The sequence below is a fragment of the Melanostigma gelatinosum genome (assembly GCF_949748355.1).
Source record: "Melanostigma gelatinosum genome assembly, chromosome: 17".
Lineage (NCBI taxonomy): Eukaryota > Metazoa > Chordata > Actinopteri > Perciformes > Zoarcidae > Melanostigma > Melanostigma gelatinosum.
In genome coordinates this window covers 8,793,833-8,812,005 of record NC_136650.1, presented here as the reverse complement: position 1 = coordinate 8,812,005, position 18,173 = coordinate 8,793,833, and the positions used below count along the sequence as shown (strand labels likewise).

Here is an 18,173-nt window from a genome sequence, read left to right as displayed (position 1 = left end):
TTGACGCCTCACTAAGCATTTGAAATAAAATGCTGCTTTGGGCGTCGCACCACTTACCTCCCCGAGAGTGCTTTCACCGGGATGTTGAGAAGGCTCGAGCCTTCTAAGTTGACCTTTGGTTCCCGAGCCTCTTCTTTGTACAGACTGGACTCTTCTTCCTGAGTGAAAACAGCAGCGGAACCCTAGATCACAAGAGCAGTGAGGCACGTAAAATACAGGTACGGTATCGAGTCACAACTGTCATATTCACATCTTCTTAAACATGCCAAGTTTAATAATCAACTCTGAAGGTCGGGTGTTGTGAGAGCTCACATCACTTTTCATGCATCAAGACCCACCACTTGAACTGAAGCATCATTGGACAGACCTGAGTGACTGTACCGAGCACAGATTCCCAGACTGAGAACCACATCTTCAGGACTTGTGACGCTCCTGTGTTTCTGTTCACTGTAACTCTGAGAAGACGAGGATTTTGATGCCTTTTGTAATATTACGGGTTTTAAGTTCAGTGTGGTGAGGTCGCATAGTAGGTTTGAACATTTACTGTTCTAGCCCACATATACATACAGTACAAAAGAATTCAGAGCAAAATTAGGATTATATTGTAAATTTGAACATTTAGAAAAAACAGACTTGGTCTTCAGGTACACAACCAGGCAGACCGAGTTAGTTTAGTTTACATTTCCTACAATTTGGAAGCTGAAGTGGGCTCAATGCAGAACGAACGCACCCAACGTGACAAGGCTGCTACAGTCAACTCTTTGTTAAAAGGTGCAGCGTAAGATGCAGCCAGAACCTTAATTGAAAATGAACAGAATGTGGAGAGGTTACAGCGTTAGTATTATGTTAAAGACGTTTATGTATCATAAGGTCCCTCTCCCGAAGCCGTTTCATGTTTCCTGCGGTGAAACGAGTCTTCTGGTGGCAGGAAAGAAGTTGTTTCTAGTTCTTACCATTTGGCATTCAATCCAATAAACAAACTATCAAAATGTACACGGACCATACAGACCCCAGTCAGCAGCAAAGTAAACACGCAGATGGCTAAACGTAAACTATAACTGGCTGTCAGAGTTTCAGCAGTTTGGTTGAATTTTGCTTCGTTTTTTCCTGTTGTTAGTAGTAGTAGTAGTAGTAGTAGTAATAGTAGTAGTAATAGTAGTAGTAGTGCTGACCCTTTATTTCTTTGGAGTGCTCCAAATGTCACGTTGCCCCTTTAAAGAATATAAAAACTATACATTCCACATTTACCAGACTTTCTCGAGCTTTCTTTTTCTTGTCGTCCTCTTTCTTCTTCTTGCTTTCTGGTATCAAGTCATCGAGCCAGCTCAGCTCTCTCTTTGTGAAGAAAAAGTCGAGAAGCTTTCGGATAAAGACCAGCGCCAGAACCTAAAGACACATGGAACAATGATTTAATATCAACAAATATAAATAAAACGGAATAAAAACACACATATTACACTGAGAAAATGTTGAATCAATTTCATCTGAAACCACAACATGGTGATATTAGAAATATCTCTTACAGCTCAACACACACTGTGTTGTGACATGTATCTTGATATCTTAAATCTTCGTCTTCAACACATCATAAAATCTGAAGTTGAGGTCATTACCATCATGGGAAATACGACAGCTGCCGAGGAGGCCTTGATGACCCAGAGCAGCACCAAACAGGTGAGCTGCACCAGAGTGAAGACGTGGACCTTCCACAGCGGCACGTAGCGCAGGTAGATCAGGTCGGGCTGGTGCTTGGCGGGCATGCCGAACAGCTTGATTCTGTCAAAGAACTGCGGAGGACACGAGAGGCTCAGTGAGAGAGATAAGGAATGCTAATGAGAGCGACGAGGGGTGGTGAGGAGAGGAAGGGGGGGGGGGGGATTCAATACCGTAGTCAGAAGACAGATTCTTCTGAATGACCATCAAAGGTTTGGAACTACAAGGGGAAAACTTATCTTTACTAACTGCTGTTCTGTTCGGGATAAAAGGGCGTATTATCTTCAAAGACCAGCAGAGTCGAGTCTTACTACATATCTATATCAATGTATTATGATTGTATTGTGCATGGATGTCTTAGTGGTCCAGCACTTGGGAGACAGGGGGCATTGGAAGGGATGGACAAAAACTTGACTTAAGTGTACTATGTTCAAGTTGTATTTGTCTTTCGTGATGTATTTAATAAAATAGAGTCTTACTTGAATGCCTTTGAGGGAAGAGACACCCATGTAGAGAAAGACTCCATACAGGACCGGCATAGGAATAAACTGTAAAGAGCAGACGTATAACAACAGTATCACTTATTCAACTTGCAGTTCAGGAAAGGAACTTGTATCATGCTATTTGTTGCACCAGGACAAGTAGTGAAAACTTGAAAATAATGACCTGATATGTAGCTACTTAGATGAACTTCTCATTGTGAGGCCAGAATCATTACAGTGCCTCTCCCGTATCTCACCTTGAGCACCGATGTCATGAAAACAGAGCAGCCCATGAGGACAAAGATCATAAACCCAGTGACGCGCTGCTCCCGGATGCCCAGAAACTTGGGCTGCTCTCCCGGAGCGGAGCAGCCGGACTCCACCTTCAGGCTGTTGACGTGGGAGATGGAGAGGACGGTTGCAGCCACGAACCACGGCAGGCCCATGATGGAGCACACACCCAGCATTATCGCCACTATCAGCAAATCCAGGTGATAGCCACAGCCTTTCTGTGGGGGACACAGGGAGACCGCAAATACGTTTGAGAGCCAGTGAAGCAGTAATGAGTGGTTGTAACCGGGGAGCAAATTTACTTCAAGTAAAAATAGAATTACAAGACTCAGGAGCACAATCTTTGAAGAAGTTGCTCATCCACTCTTGGAATACTTTCAAATCTTTGCTTTATGTATTTTCAAGGTGGATTAAAAGTATTTTTTTTGATAAATGGTAGCACTGCTAAACCTGGAGGCATACAAATACCTCAGAAAAAAAAGCTGAAAGAGATAATAGTTGAAGAATTTCTGTGAGATGAGCACAGCAGAAGAACAGACAGAATTAAGATGACAAGAAGGGGGGGGGGGTTTAGAGAGAGCAAATTAGGAGAGTGGAAGAGCTGGAGCTGAAACACCAATGAAGTTAAAAGAGAATTAAAAATAATTACAAGGTACATTTTAATACATTCGCTTAAACATACACATCAATTCAAAACATGACTTCTGTCATAGATGCTGCACAGCTAGTTTGCACTGCTGGATGTTAAGGAAGGGATGAACGCCACCACAGAAACTCTGCTTGTAACTAAGATGCAACTCTGGCAAAAGCAAATCTCCAGCGGCCGGTCTGACCTTGAGCTTGTGCTCCTTGCGGTTGATGATGACTGCAGTGATCTGCTGGTCCATAAAGATGAGGATGGTGCAGAGCAAGGCAGGAAGCGCCGCCACCAGCAGCGTCCACCAGGGGTTTTCTCCTAACGGGTCCATCAGCCAGCCTCGGTTCTTTGAAGTTGGCTGTGGGGGAAAAGCAGGAATGGTCTACATTTACTACATCAGGCACAGCTTCATTATTTGAGAATATTTGACAATGTGAACAACATTTAAGGAATAGTCTACCAAACGTAAATGTATTTAAGTACAACATTTAGACCTTTGCTTACATAAGAATGACTTTACAGAAGTAATAATGTGCGACGTCCCCTTGAAGACAGGAAGACAGACAGACGTGCTGGAATAGATGCCTACCTCAAAGCAGTCAGGGACATTCAGTTTAGGAGAAGGGATCCCCATTAGATAGTCCACCAACACCATGACCATGATGGTTATAAACACAGCGAAGTCGCTGATGGTGGATCGCACCTACAGAACACAACACAGGTATTAAGTGTTCTCTATTGTCACACACACCCACACAGCCTTTTACTTCAGGTCACTGTCGAGATCCAACAAAGTAATAATTACATTGATGTCAACAGTGAGAAGCGTAACAATACCAGCACCTGCCTACACAGAAGACCAAGTGATAACAGACTAGCTGGTGCTGTGTGGGCGGATGCAGGGAAATCTTTTCTTTCTGCACATGGGACTGCTCCAGCATGCTAATGACTGATACAATGTAAACATGGACATAGTGTGAGAAGCTGTAAGCTCGATCTGCACAGAGGAGTAGAAAGAACACCCTGCTCTCTCATGGGAATTTCATTTTTTTATTAACCAGTCATATAAAAATGTATTTTACTTTGTCACGTATGTAATTCATTTCTGGACTTTGAGGACTTGGTGTGGGATTAGTGGTAAACGATAATGATAATTATCTAATTGCAATTGTTTTGACTGATATTGCAATTTAGATATGGAATGCGACAACAGAGGGAATGCTAATTTTTACATGAATACTCTAATTGTTATTGAAAAACTTGATTACGGTGTGATTTGTGACGGGATCTGTACCAAACAAATATGTTTTGTCTGAAGTTTGAGGAATATGATGTGCAGACTCGGACATCTCTGCAGCTCGACAATATTTTATGAAAACATTGTATTTTGACACACCATATTGCATTGTGCAGCCCTACAGGGGATCATGGGAGTTGTTGTCTTCATTGTTGAAACAACCACCGTTCACGATAATTATCTATCTGACATGACTCCAATGAAACCATGTTCAGACTGTCAGACACTGCTGCAGTAAAATGAGGTTTTCTGGAGGGATTCTGGTGCTCGGAGGCAGTACCGCTATTGTCCACAGGGGCCGACAAAATCAGCACAAAAGAAAAGTTTCTTGTAAATTTAGGATAATAAAAAAACAACCTTGAACTTGATTCATGACTTCATAACTAGCACTGTAATCTACAGCAAATTCCACACTGCATTCAAATTAGCATGTAAACATGTCCCACAGAGCTGCCAATGCAACAAACAAGGATTACTCATCATTACACGTATGAACTTAGTTTGACACAAGACGGATCCTTTCCAGACATATTTGGGGTAAAGGGAACACGACACCATTGACAGGCAACCAAAGAAAAACACACCGTTACCTTGAATATTGTTGGAAACATTTAGGCTAACGTAAGAAAATATATAACTTATACATTTGGGCATTTCATTTTGGAAATGTTACGTATTATACCTAGTATAATACGAGTAGTACTAGTAGTACCGAGAAGAGAATGCAGATAACAAATGAAGGAAACACCTCACCCTGGTGGGGAAATATCTCTCCGTCTTGAACTGCTTAAGGAAGGAGGACAGACAGAAGGTGGTGAAGAAGAGGATGACGGACCAGAAGAGAACATCTGGGATGTAGGGCCCAAGATGACCGCAGGCAGGACCCACAAACTCCCCATGGAGGGTATTACACATCTAGAGAAAAAAGGAGTATTAGGTTAGTATTGTAAAACAAGTTGAGCTGCTCCAGTACTGACAGTACTATTGGTTGCAGGTGTTTTTGTCAGGCCAGACACAGTTCTTGTGGTGGTTGCAGTTGTTGCATTGATGTTAAAGTGTCCGACTTAATCGGTGTGAATTAGGGAGTTGGTGTGAGTATGTATGTACAGAACAGGATGTAGGCCGATGATCCTATACATGGGTGTGATTCCTGCACATGACAGCGGAGATCATTGTGTGCTGGTCTCACTGAAACATTGAGGCTGCTCCATGGGATAGAGTCCGAGCCGTTTCCTGTGATGTTCCACTTCCGCATGAGCTCCTCCGAGGCATTGACCGGTGGAGAGCACCGACACCTGGGGACAAGAGAACAAATGCTGAGCAAAGTACGGATGCTTAGCTTAAGTTTGGCTCATTTTAAAGTCAATTAAAAACACAGGATGCAGCAAATCTGCTGGCATCGGTTGTTTTTAAATGTGTTATTTTGCACGGGGGTAATTTTCCTCTCTGGGGAAGACACAAACTGGGAACAGCTCGCGCCACTGCTATCACAGTTTTCAGCAGTTTGTTCCCAATGGGATATTTTCATGTGCATGATACGCTGCTTTCTGCAACTCTTTAGCATTTAAAATGACATCCTGACCTAAAGAGAGCATAAAAAGGGACTTTTTAGCTCTGACTTAAACAGTAAATACATACGCTGAACATATTAGTTATCAGATAATTTCATAGTTTATTCAACTCACTCTTTGAACAAGACACATAAAACCGAAATATTAAAGGAACTGTAAGTGTAGTACTCACGAATACAGGGTAAGGTTGTCCAAGTTGCTGTGCATGTTGACAGGGTAGTGTTCTCCCAGGTGAAAGAGCTTCTCGAGAGCCTCGTAGATGAAGATGATGCAGATGAGTGCAGCGAAGGCCTCCTCTGTGAAGCGGGTGATGTAGCAGACCAGGGAGCTCGCATCTGTGGCCACCAGGACCAGACACATGAAGGCTGTCCACAGACCAATGCTGGTCCGCAGTGACAGGTAGGACAGTCCGTAGTCACTGGGAAAGAGACCGACAAACACGGAGGAGAATGGAAGCAGGTACACACACGCACATTAGGGCCAATTAGATGGTTGGAATCCAAAGGAAAATGTATTCACTGAGAAACAAAATGCTGCATACTGTGTAGACTATTTCGTCTTATCAGTAATTTGACTCCGTATCATGAAGCAGACTTGCTTGAACGTACGCGCAGAACTTGAAGAGGATCTTCTCAAACACTAAAACCGGGCCCGTGCTGCCAAGGATCGTGAGGGGCTGGCCTGCGAAGAGGGAGTACGCCACTCCCGTCAGTGAGGCCCCAAACAGAGACTCTATGGCACTCTGTAGAAACACAGCAGAGGGAGGGAGTGAGGGAGGACGTGGGAGGTGATACCAGCCAGAGGAGAAGGAGGAGGAGGAGAGGTGAAGAAGAGACCCCCCAACAAGAACACATACACTTTTGATTAAACAGACACTCTGGGCTGCGTCTGAGAGGCTAGACAAAAACAGTTTGAATGCTTCCACCCTGCTGACTTGTCGGAAGACATATCTGTGTGGAGATCTCGCTTGCCGAGTTTATTCAGAGGCATCACACGCACACCAGCACAGACTGTGCCAATGCCACCAGTCCCTGTCCTAGTAAGGACATCTGGTTAAACAGGAGAGAGAGAGAGGCAGACAGAGGGAGCGACAGAAAGAGACACTGTAAAGCTTGCATTATGATAACAGATTGGTGCATGGGAGGCTGATTATTATTCATCATATCCTATTTTGGACAGTGAATTAAGACCTGACAGTGAAAGACACCCACCTTGATGAGAAAGCGATCGCACGGTGACAGATTATGGTGACTTTCCTTGACACAGTGCCAGCACAACACTAAGAAAATGTAATGATATACTCACATATGATAGCAAAATTGTACGATGTCCTGGTTAGGGGTTTGAGTAAAAGTATTGACTTTTGAATGCCACGCTTTCAGACTCACTATGTTGCCTTTTGTTGCCTCCCCGAGCAGACCCCCAAATGTGATGACGGGGGACATGCAGGCGCAGTAGAGGAACAGGACGGAGGCCAGACACTGCAGACTGAAGGAGTCTCTGACGTCGCTCCAGTAGAACGGTAACTTCCGCTTGACGTCCAGGACCAGACCTCCAAATATCCTGGAAGAGGTAAGTTATGTTTGAATTTACAAGTATGAGTGCACAATGCCATTATATAATAACGTACATTAATCAATAGTACATCAGTGCGTTAGGTCGGCGGAATGGCAAGAGAACGCACTTGATTTAGTGTCACATGAAACCCTTGAATGTGACGCAGTGGTTCATCTATTAATTCCATAGAGATTGTTTCAGATATAAAAAGGTAACTGTAATGGTTCGAACGTGAATAATAAAAATTATAAATGTTTGCAGCCATTTAACTAAAGTGGCTCTGCAGGTCTCTTAACACAAACACCTTGTAAATTGTCATTTTATGGTCATTCAACACAAGCTTCCTTGTTCTCTTTATAGTTTGTTATTCAAATGCAGTGTTTCTTAATATAATGTGATTAAAACTTATTGAGCATCAATTCATATTTACTAGGTATTGAGGCCTTTTTGACGCAGTTAACTGGTCAGGACTGTTTGCTTCAACACTAATTAAAAAGGTATTAACATTGTTTTACGTGATGCTGAGGCTTGAGTATGCATCTTTATAATACTCAAGCCCTAAACCGAGACACTGATGGTGCTGCCTGTCGTCTCCGTCTGCCTCTTTACTTTGCTTTTGAGGGATTCCTTTTCTCACCGTGTAGATCTTCCTCTCTTTCCTCTGACACCTGACCAATTGCTCTGCTGAGAAGTCTTCTTACATTTTCTTTCCCCCCCCACACCTCTGGAATAACTACTGCCTGCCTCCACAACCCCTGCTGTCTCTTCTACACAGCTTCTGATAGCTTTTCCTTATATTAGCCTCTTACACTTCCTTGCACTCTTTTCTCCTCCAGTAGCTAACTCGTAGCATGAGCCTTTTATAGTAGCAGCAGAGTGGAACTGTAAATAATACAGTGCCTCGCAACTGATGTGTGTGTGCATTTCTGTCTGAGGTTTCAAATAATCTCTCTCTCTCTCTCTCTCCCTCCCTCCTCTGTTTGTTCCGTCTCCAGAGACCCAGCATGAGTTACCCATAAATGTCAGCAACTGACTTCACAGAGTACAGTAGACATGTACCTGCTTAAAACACAGTGATGTTGAGCTTATCAAATTGAACATTTCATACACATTAAAATTCTACTTTAACGATATGTGAGGAATCTCAGAAATAATTCTAAAAGCTTTTACTGAACGCTTATAGATAGAGTACTATTACACTCCGGGTACGGAAGAAACACTACTGTACTGTAAAAATACTGAAAATAGCTCATGGTCATTTAAGAGAGTTTGCAGTGAGGAAATTCAAACTATTGTAGCCACAAATGAGTCACTGTAACTTAAGAAGATACAATGAGGTCCTTAGTCTCTCAAGTCCCTTTCCCACCGGACAAAGTAGAAGATCAAGCCTCTCGGTACACGTCAAGTTCGACTCCAGGAACCTGATTAGTAACCAATAGAAAGCAGCATGGAGGCCAGTGAATTAGTTACGCTGGTTACTTCTTTTTTTATATATCTATATAGATATATATATCTGTTACTCATTCAGTCTCTTTGAGCGCTACTTGGACAGAGACAGACTGAATTTGTGGCTGAGATGAGAAAGAAAGCGCCGTACAAGAGGCAGCAATTAGCGTGTCCACCTGGGTGTCATGTTTCCATAACTGCGGGTCGGAGCTGGAGCTGATGAATACGCACAACTACTACAGAGTCATTTGTCCAGGGAATGAATGCCGGTTGTATAACCTTTCCCACCAAAGCCAAAAGACAGCTGTTAGTGGGTCTTAGTGGGGAGTTTCTTGTCCAGAGGGAAAGGGGATCGATGAGTTTCCTCCTGCAGCTCTTGTTAACAAGAAGCACTTTGTCTCCACATAATGAACATGATATATTGAACAAGCAACTAATTTAATAGAAACTCCTGGAGTGGGTAAGTTCCACAACTCATTTAAACTCAATGGTGGCAAACTCGCCTCCCGGTCCTCTGTAGCTCAGGTCCCGCTTGGTCCTCACACTTTTCCATCTCTCCAGCTGGAGACGCAGTGCCGTTTAGCTGGGTCGGGACCTTCCTCTTCATCTGCAGGTCAAGTCAAGACATTTAAAAAGGACAGTTTCACACAATTCAGTTCCTTTGCTGTCATGATGCTTTAAATCCATAAGGGGGCACTCTTATTGTGGTTATAGTGGTGTGACGTAAAGTGTGATACACAGAAAAACACATGAAGAAACTTCTAGGCTGCAGTTTGTGAGACCAGGCTTAGATATAGTATGCAAGGTGTAGTAAGTGTGTACTGTGCTAGCATGCAGCTGGTAAACGATCTCTGCATCAATTGTTGTACATGGCATTTTCATACGTCTCACACACACACACACACACACACACACACACACACACACACACACACACACACACACACACACACACACACACACACACACACACACACACACACACACACACACACACACACACACACACACACACACACACACACACACACACACACACACACACACACACACACACAAACCTGAGATGGGACATTCTTGGGGGGCTCAATCCGGATGGTGGGGTCCCATTCACCAGGAGGCAGGACAGTCACTTGATCAAGGAACTCATCTATCCCCGAGAGGAGATCCGTTCGGTCTTTGGCCTTGTATGCCACATCGTGGAAAATCTACAGAATGAATATTATTCGGAGTGATTAAAACATCTCTGCAATAAATAAAAAATAGATAACAGCCCAAGATGCTTCTTTAAATCACTAAAATTCTAAACTGAACCTCATCATTTTTTGATACAGTTTTCAAGCTGAAATCGTTCTTTGTCTCACCTCGTCCGTCATTAGTGTGGCCATGGATCTGCCAATCTCATGGTACTGGGGCCCTTTGCCATGAGGACCCAAAAGCAGGAAAAGAAACCTTTGAAAAAGACAAATAATCATGAAACGCACCATGAATAACACTGATCTCAATACTAATCACAACAGCACACATTCACTTAGAAAGGTACTCTGTGGAGTGTACACGTCAACAAATAAATTAACACTCATCGTTCGTCACTTAAATTAATTGTCGATATCCTTGAGGATGATAAAAATTAAAAACTACATAATTGGTTTTGCAAAGTTAATTTTTTTTTCTCTCAATATTTTGATAGCTACATTGTTTACATCTTTGTTTGCTAGCTAGCAGTCTTCTTTCCTGCCTTCGCTGACTGACACATTGCTGTTTCTTGACATGTGACAGACATGATTAGTTGGAATACAGTGAAATCATCTGTGGCGTCACCCCTGTGTCCATGTACCATGCTCAGGCCCAATTTAAACATGTTTGCCAAAATATATGCAAAAGCAAACCAAAGTTGTCTCTCGGTTTTCCAAAGCCACCATCTTGTGACTGGTGTGTAATGAGCATTCGAGCTACAGACTGCAGAGAATAAAGAGGGACAACAAGGTTGTGGACAGAGAGTTACTGTATTCAGAAGCACAGTAAATCCCCAGGTCACATTAGTCACATGTGACTGTTGCGTTCTTATTCTCCAGCAGCAACTTAAAGCAAACTGACGAGAGTCAGAATTTTTGGAGTAAAAGTCTCAGTCATCATGACATCGTTCAATTCAAAATGAATGTACCTCGTGGGCACCGGCACCTCTGTGAGGCCTGTGATGAGGACGGCAGGGGACAGTCGAACAAAAGCAATTATGGGCTTCTCCAGGAAGTCCACTTCTCCCACCAGTACGTTAGAAGCTTCAGCACCCAGAGGAATCTTCTTCATGAAATTCATGTCCACCTGAAACCAATGGAAGAAATGAAATGAAAGAGTCAGAGAAGCAAACTAATACTCATGATAAACGGAGAGAAAGAATGAATGAGGGACTCGTTTACAAGGACACACATGCAGGTGCACTATGATAACGAATGAAGATAACTACAAGACAAAGCAAGTTAGTAGCTACATGTAAGACTACATAGTACTGTGCAAAGAATGTCAGTTGCTGTCTTATTTTCCTGAAAAAAATCTCTCATGTGCAATGATACACGTAGATTTGAGCATCAACACATTCTTTATCTCTCTGTAGAAAAGACTGTGCCTTCATCCCTCCTTTGTATCCTCTTCCTCATAAACACTGCACCTTATTTTTGGCAGTCATAATAGATGCTTTCATGATGATAACTACTTCTGGCGGCCTGCCATCTTACTTAATGGATGAAGAACAAAATGGTCGGATGAATGGAGGCCATGCGAGGGAGGACTTTTTCCAAAACTAAACACAGTTACGCAATGATGAAAGACTTTTACTTTGTTGATTCATTCTTAGTCCATTAGCCTCAGCCTCTTACTGGGACTACAAGAAAAGCGCTGATGGGTATGTGATGGTGGCCTTCAGTCAGGCAACTTTCAAAACAGACCATTGAAATGTCTGTGGAAGTCCAGAAACTGAAGAAAGACACTGATGAACTCATGGGCCCTTCCACCATGATGGACTGTTTCTGTGCGCAGTACTGTGGTTAGGTTACCTTGCTGAAGTCGACACTGCTGCTTTCTCTACTGACCCCTACTTTGGAAGGTCTCCTCTCCACTGCCTTGGTGCCATCCAGGTTGTTTGGGACAGAGTTCGGAGACACCAGTGGTCCTAGGGGGAGGGGACAAGGGGAGAAGAAGGGCAGGCGGGACAAAGTGGTGATGGACACTGCGTCAGTACTTGGAAAGCAAAGACAGGTCGAGAAGTTGAGAATTGCAGTGATATGCCATTTCTTATTGCGTTACTTAAGGCTATGTATTAAATGCGTTGTGTCTTTCATTTCTCTCTCTCCTAAAATAAATGCCCACGGTATTTTCATCTTTGACATACAATGTGAGAGCATTTCACAGGTGTTGTACTCATTTTTGATCAGAGGCGAGTTCTTTGCAAAACAAAATCCCGAAGTCACAATGCTACGAGTTAAACCGATCAGTACTGTTTTTGTGGGATATTTACATTCTGCTTTGGTCATATGAGCAGACAAATTAACCACTGCATCATATGCACGATGTGCAGCTACTTAGCCTCATTAGTTAGTCTTAGTGGTCACTTTAGTGTTAGTGCCAGAATGTCCCAAGCTCATTTCTTTACTTCTCAGGTTAGTATAAGTTCTAATATATTCCATTATACCATCTACTTTATCAACCACATTTATTTACAATTAAATGCGATTAAAATCCAGTATTCTACAATGACAATGATTAACTTAAACACAACAAATAGGCGATCAAGCTCATATTAGACATGTAGCCTAAATCAGTAGTATTTGGATTAGCCTTTTTAATATTTCACATGTTTGGCTGCAAGTGAAAAGACTTCTTCCACTACAACCATCACCAGATGTGATGATTGGTACAGAGCAGCAACACTGACGTCTCTCCACGGGGAAGACGACAGAGTTCACAAATGCTTAAGTCAGTCCTGCTTTGCTTGAATTCATGTCAGCTTTAAGCTAAAAGGTGATGTGCCTGACAGTTCAACCTTCCTCCGACTTCAGCACCTTCAAGTGGTGATGCTCGGGTATTTCTGTACATAATTGGATGCACACTTCAATATTGCTTATGCGATTCGAGCCCTACCAGACACAGGAAACGCTAGCACTTGAGGTGACATGAGAGCGGGAGGTGAGATGAGGGAGGCGTGTATTTGAATCAAAAAGGATAGCATTTGCATTCTATCCTCTGAAATTCTGAAGTAACACTTCTTTTACCAGGGTTTCCTTCTTTCCCCACATACACACATTTCTCATTTTGCCATCAGGAAGTAATCAAGCCAACGTCAAACAAAATACATTAATAAAGGCTTACGCAGTATGCTGCATTTTAATTTACAATAATCCCAAACAAAATTAAAATGAGACATATATCAACAGCATGTGGTCTGGCCAGTGATCCATACCCTTGAACTATACCACGGAGTAACCCCAGTGGATGCTGGAAAGCTGAGACTGCGGAACACGAGCATGATTGCTCACATACCCGACAAAGCCTCTTGGAATAAGGGAGGGATTAGCTTAGGTTGCAATTGCCAACATGCTTCATTCAGGACGCTAAGCCCTGGAATGCTCCCCCAAACATGGCGTCATAGCGCTCCCCCATTCATATGCAAAACAGTGACAAATACCTAAAATGATACAGTATTTCTGACGTGTGGAGCCGATAGCACTGGGGCTTTTCTGATTAAAAAGGTGAAAAGATTTTTGTAGTAGTTGTACGGCTGCGGCCATTTATAAAGAAACTTTAATAAGATAAATGTTTTAGAAAACTTCCAAAGGGAAATGCTTGGACTTTTAAAAAGCTCTCACACTAGAATAACATGGAGCGAGTGTACCAGTGAGTCCCTGCATGGCCTGTGTACAGGTATTCCACCCATGACTTCATGCTCAATGGATCCATGGCCTGTAGATGTATAACTAGCCAGTGGTCAAGTCAATACCATTACAGCCCATGTCTAAAGAAATGGCAAGCACACCGTTGACTACTAGAATTATGTCCTCACTCGTTATTAACCTCATCCAGACACATTGCTTTTAATGGCATATTAAGGGCACTTGACTGTCTAACGCTATCTAGCTGTTCAATACACAGTTGCTATTTTAAGTCAACGTTGTACAATAGAGCTGATTTAACGACATGCAGTGTTATTAAACTGAGATGAAGGCTTGAAACTCCCCCTCTGAATAATAACCCACGCACTGATGTCAAGACGCTGGCTTCTTGTGAAATACTGAGTATTTTCCGAGAAGAGGGTACAATTACAGAAGCTTCTCAGCTATAATAAGACCACCCCAACCCTTCAGATACAGCTCCCACCAAGAGATCGCTATTGACCCAAACTTTGAAATGGAGCCATTCCCAGAGTGAGACAAGCACAGACACACACACCGAAATGCAAACAGTCTATTAATAAACTGAGCAGGCTTAGTTTTGGAAAGAACAAAAAGTCACTGCTGGTGCAAATACATACAGTACCAATATGCCCACCCTGGTCTCTGGCTCATATTACTACTCTTAAATCGGGTAAAAGAATGTTTACACTTAGGAATCGATGAGAAGAGCATGTGTGCCAACTGAATCAATGGGGAAAGCCCCAAAATGGGGCAGTCACCTGGGGATAAAACACTTATATTATAGGGATGTCCCGAGCCTATCTGTAAGACCTGTGACCGAGACTAAAGGTATTTCTTTTTACATTTATCGGTATCACCAATTAAAACCCCAATCCATCCATTTTTAGTCTGAATGTTCATATTGTATTCAAGTAGGAATATAAAGATGCTCCGTTGTCACATTGTATAATGTGGTTACGGCTGACACTGGCGCAGGATCAGCAAAGAGAAAAAGAATATTATAGACAGGACAAAATAAAAATTTAAAAAAATAAGGGACAGTGAGAGAACACGGCCAAAAACAATATTGAAACTTGGCCGATTATTTAACAGATAGATTTGAATTATGGGATGTGAACGGTTTCAATACTGTTGTAAAATATATCTGTGTTTTTCACAAAATACATTGAGTCTTTCTTTCACTCACTTGCATAACAAATGCCTGTGCTAGCCAGATCAAGACCTTTACAACAAAAGGGGTTGATGTTCATGTAAACATTACCACCTTTGTCCACCGGTGTCGCCAAAATCCACATAAAAAGTTCCATGTTGCTTTAAATTCTGTGGGAAACTACTGTATAATAGGAAAGCACTAATGCAGATATCAAGCTGTTAAACCGGTCTGGGTTGGCTTTAATGATTTGAACACAGGCCTCCTTGAGGTTAAGTTCGTATCGGGCAACTGTATAATGCACCTATCTTATACATATGATTAGCTAAGTACAACAGATACCCAAGATTAAATGACACAAAAAGTAAGAAAATAGTGAATTTGACAAAAAGTCAAAGTAAAAATAATCGGGACATCCCTTCTAGCAGGTCTTACGTGAAATGCATTGACTGAGATAAAAGAGAGGGGGGAAGCTAAACGTGGCAGTAAAACATCACATGATGCAGGAGGGGAGAAACACAGACTAAGACAATTTGGAAGGCAGCCTTGCAACGACAATGGCCAAGCAAGTCATAGACGCTGAGGAATGTCTTGAAAATGTGTTGAGACAGAGAGGAGTTTGAATGGCAAAAACAAGTAAAGAGTTTGGAGAGACCAGAGAACGAGAGCAAAGAATGAGTCTGTGGAATAGATGCACACAGAGGAGAGAGAAGCAAGAATCATGAGGCAGACAGTGTCAAAAACCAGTGGATAAATAGAGTGGGAAAAGCGTCTTAGTGATTGAGCCTTGCTTGTTATTGATGAGATGACCGCAGGGTTGGAAGTTAAAGGGACAGTTCAACCCAAAGTCAAAAAGACATGTTTTCCCTTTTACCTGTCGAGCAATCTGGATTATTTTGATGCGAGTCGTCTAGTTTTAGAGATATCAGCCGTAGATGTCCAATAATTGGGCAATTTACACCAAAACAATCTATATTGATAAATAACACAACAGGTAAGAGGAAAAATATGCATTTTTAATTTTGGAGTGAACTGTCCCTTAAACAGGGAGCAGAGCTTTCATGCTAGTGCTAGTGTTCTCTGTTCAAGCCGTGACTCACACTAGCAGGCTACACAGATATTTGCCTTCTAAGGGCATCAGCTCGAAGCCATGAGATGCCGAGGATGCTCGACGGCTGAGCTCCGGTGATGAGGCCGCTTCTTCTGCAGAGTTTTGTGGGTCGTCGTCCTCGGGAGGCGATACCACCACTTCGGGGATGCCTTGAGGGCCAAGGCCTGCGCCGTGGGTTTGGGACGAGCGGCGGAAGGTGGATGGGGTATTTTCAGGGGTGGCGAGGAGCGGAGGGCCTGGGACGTGCCCAGTGTTGGAGGAAGAAGAAGAGGGCAGGAGATGGCTGAGCAGGACGGAGATCCTGGACTCTTGTCTCTGGGAGAGGTTGGAGACAGAGGAGGCTGCCTCTGGCTTGTGGAGAGAGAGATGTGAAGAGGACAGGCCCTCTCCTAACAGAGGAGACAATGGCAGACAGGGGATAGGAGGAGGAAAAGGAATAAGGGATGGAGCAGAGAGGAAAAACACGTGAAGTCGGAGTACATCACAGAGGTGGTATCTGGAGGAGACACAGCCAGAAGGGGTGGGCAGCAGGAGCGGGGCACCAGGTGTAGTTAGAGAGAATCGTGCTTGAGTGGAAAGCATGGCTGTGAGCAGAAGACACTAAGAATGACTCAGTGAGGCATGTGGGAGGGTCCGCGGGGGCCACAATAGCTCGTCGCATTCAACTCCAAACAAACGGATCATACGACACGTCGGAGGCGAGGTGAAACGCGGAGTTCAGAGAGACGTGCATGCAGGAGGGGATGAGTTAGCGCGATGTCAGTGCACAGTAAGCAAACGTGTGCTCTACCACAACGGTAGAATCCTACACCGCACACACAAGACATACATCATCACCAGTCATCAATGTGACATATGTATTTTTGACCTTTGACGTTTGCATTTTTAATGAGATTAAAAATGCAAGCTTAACAAAAACCACAGGCACGGAGGTGGAGAATGAGACATTGCTTTCATTCTTAGAAATCACAGGGTCTTAAAATGCACACCACACATCAACACCACTGCGGCCATGCCCAGTAAAAAAAACAAACACACAATGCTGACTCCAGTTGCAGGTGAAGCAATATTTCCTGAGTGTCAACCTTTGGAGTGAAAACAATCATTAATTCAAAACCCCGAGCCAGGCCAGCAATACAGGTTAGCACAGTCAGTAGCACCCACATTTCTCTTTCACTTGTGGGGCCGACTGAGATCACTCTAGATTTTACTCACTTTTACCATCCACCTTCTACGATGGCATTGGGGGATTTGAACAGCGGATTTTTAGGAATAGTTCCACCCAGCGGTGGAAAGTGTGGAGGAAAAAGAAATGCGAGTGCGTCGTTGGATCTCACCGTTTCTTTCAAGCAAGAGCGGGTCAGAATGTTTCTTGCCTATGTCAGCGAAGGAGCGCACCAGAGGGATGCGGTTGCTGAGTTTTCTCTCATTCTGGTGGTGGTGTTTCTTCAGCATGGCTTCCCGGACATTGTAGCGCAAGTCCTCCTTCAGATGGCCTGACGCCACCATGCTGTCTATCAGCATGTCTGAGTGGTACAAAGACAGGGACGTAAACACACAGCAAGATACGGACCACTGAATGTCAAGTTATTTGCATTGTTTTTCTCATACTAGTCACCACATGGCTACAGAAGAAATACAGTAAAATGGTGAGAATATGTCATGCATCTTTCAGTGAGTATTGAAAAATGTACCCGCGATGTCCTCGATACTGTTGGCCCTCATATCCAGCATGACGGTGCCGTTGAGTATGCAGCTACGCAGTTCAAACAAGCTGTGTAGTGACAACGTGGCCACGTAGGGCTTACTCCACCTCTCCCCGCCGTCTTCCACGTCCTCCTCAAACTTCAACCACCTGTAGGTAAACATGTCATGTAAATGTAGCCACTGAGGCTGATAGTGACTAATAATAACCATGATACCTAAAATCAGAGTTTCCACCAATAATATGCTTTAATTATGCTTCAAAGCTTTCGTACAGATGCATTAAAAGAATTCTGAAAACTAATGTCTG

General features: G+C 43.2%; 1 protein-coding gene across 9 annotated transcripts in view; it reads right to left on the bottom strand.

Moving 5' to 3' along the window:
• LOC306791690 (sodium bicarbonate cotransporter 3-like) overlaps nt 1-18,173 on the bottom strand; it is a 39,486-nt gene that overhangs the window by 3,915 nt on the left and 17,398 nt on the right. For 4 of the 9 annotated variants that reach the window (XR_013772768.1, XM_079288537.1, XM_079288535.1 and 1 more), the window contains exons 5-24: nt 17,854-18,014; nt 17,497-17,685; nt 16,174-16,548; nt 12,045-12,160; nt 11,159-11,316; nt 10,359-10,446; nt 10,056-10,202; nt 9,498-9,601; nt 7,380-7,554; nt 6,600-6,733; nt 6,164-6,409; nt 5,610-5,715; nt 5,174-5,335; nt 3,713-3,826; nt 3,320-3,481; nt 2,453-2,704; nt 2,193-2,261; nt 1,614-1,787; nt 1,249-1,386; nt 58-182 (exon numbers count right to left, since the gene is read on the bottom strand). Coding sequence is in view for 8 of the 9 variants with exons in the window: in XM_079288537.1 (XP_079144663.1) it covers nt 58-182; nt 1,249-1,386; nt 1,614-1,787; nt 2,193-2,261; nt 2,453-2,704; nt 3,320-3,481; nt 3,713-3,826; nt 5,174-5,335; nt 5,610-5,715; nt 6,164-6,409; nt 6,600-6,733; nt 7,380-7,554; nt 9,498-9,601; nt 10,056-10,202; nt 10,359-10,446; nt 11,159-11,316; nt 12,045-12,160; nt 16,174-16,548; nt 17,497-17,685; nt 17,854-18,014 (3,195 nt within the window). In the remaining variant the exon portion in view is untranslated. The remainder of the gene's footprint in view (nt 1-57; nt 183-1,248; nt 1,387-1,613; nt 1,788-2,192; nt 2,262-2,452; nt 2,705-3,319; nt 3,482-3,712; nt 3,827-5,173; nt 5,336-5,609; nt 5,716-6,163; nt 6,410-6,599; nt 6,734-7,379; nt 7,555-9,497; nt 9,602-10,055; nt 10,203-10,358; nt 10,447-11,158; nt 11,317-12,044; nt 12,161-16,173; nt 16,549-17,496; nt 17,686-17,853; nt 18,015-18,173) is intronic. The other 5 variants (XM_079288538.1, XM_079288540.1, XM_079288539.1 and 2 more) reach the window with 5 other exon arrangements.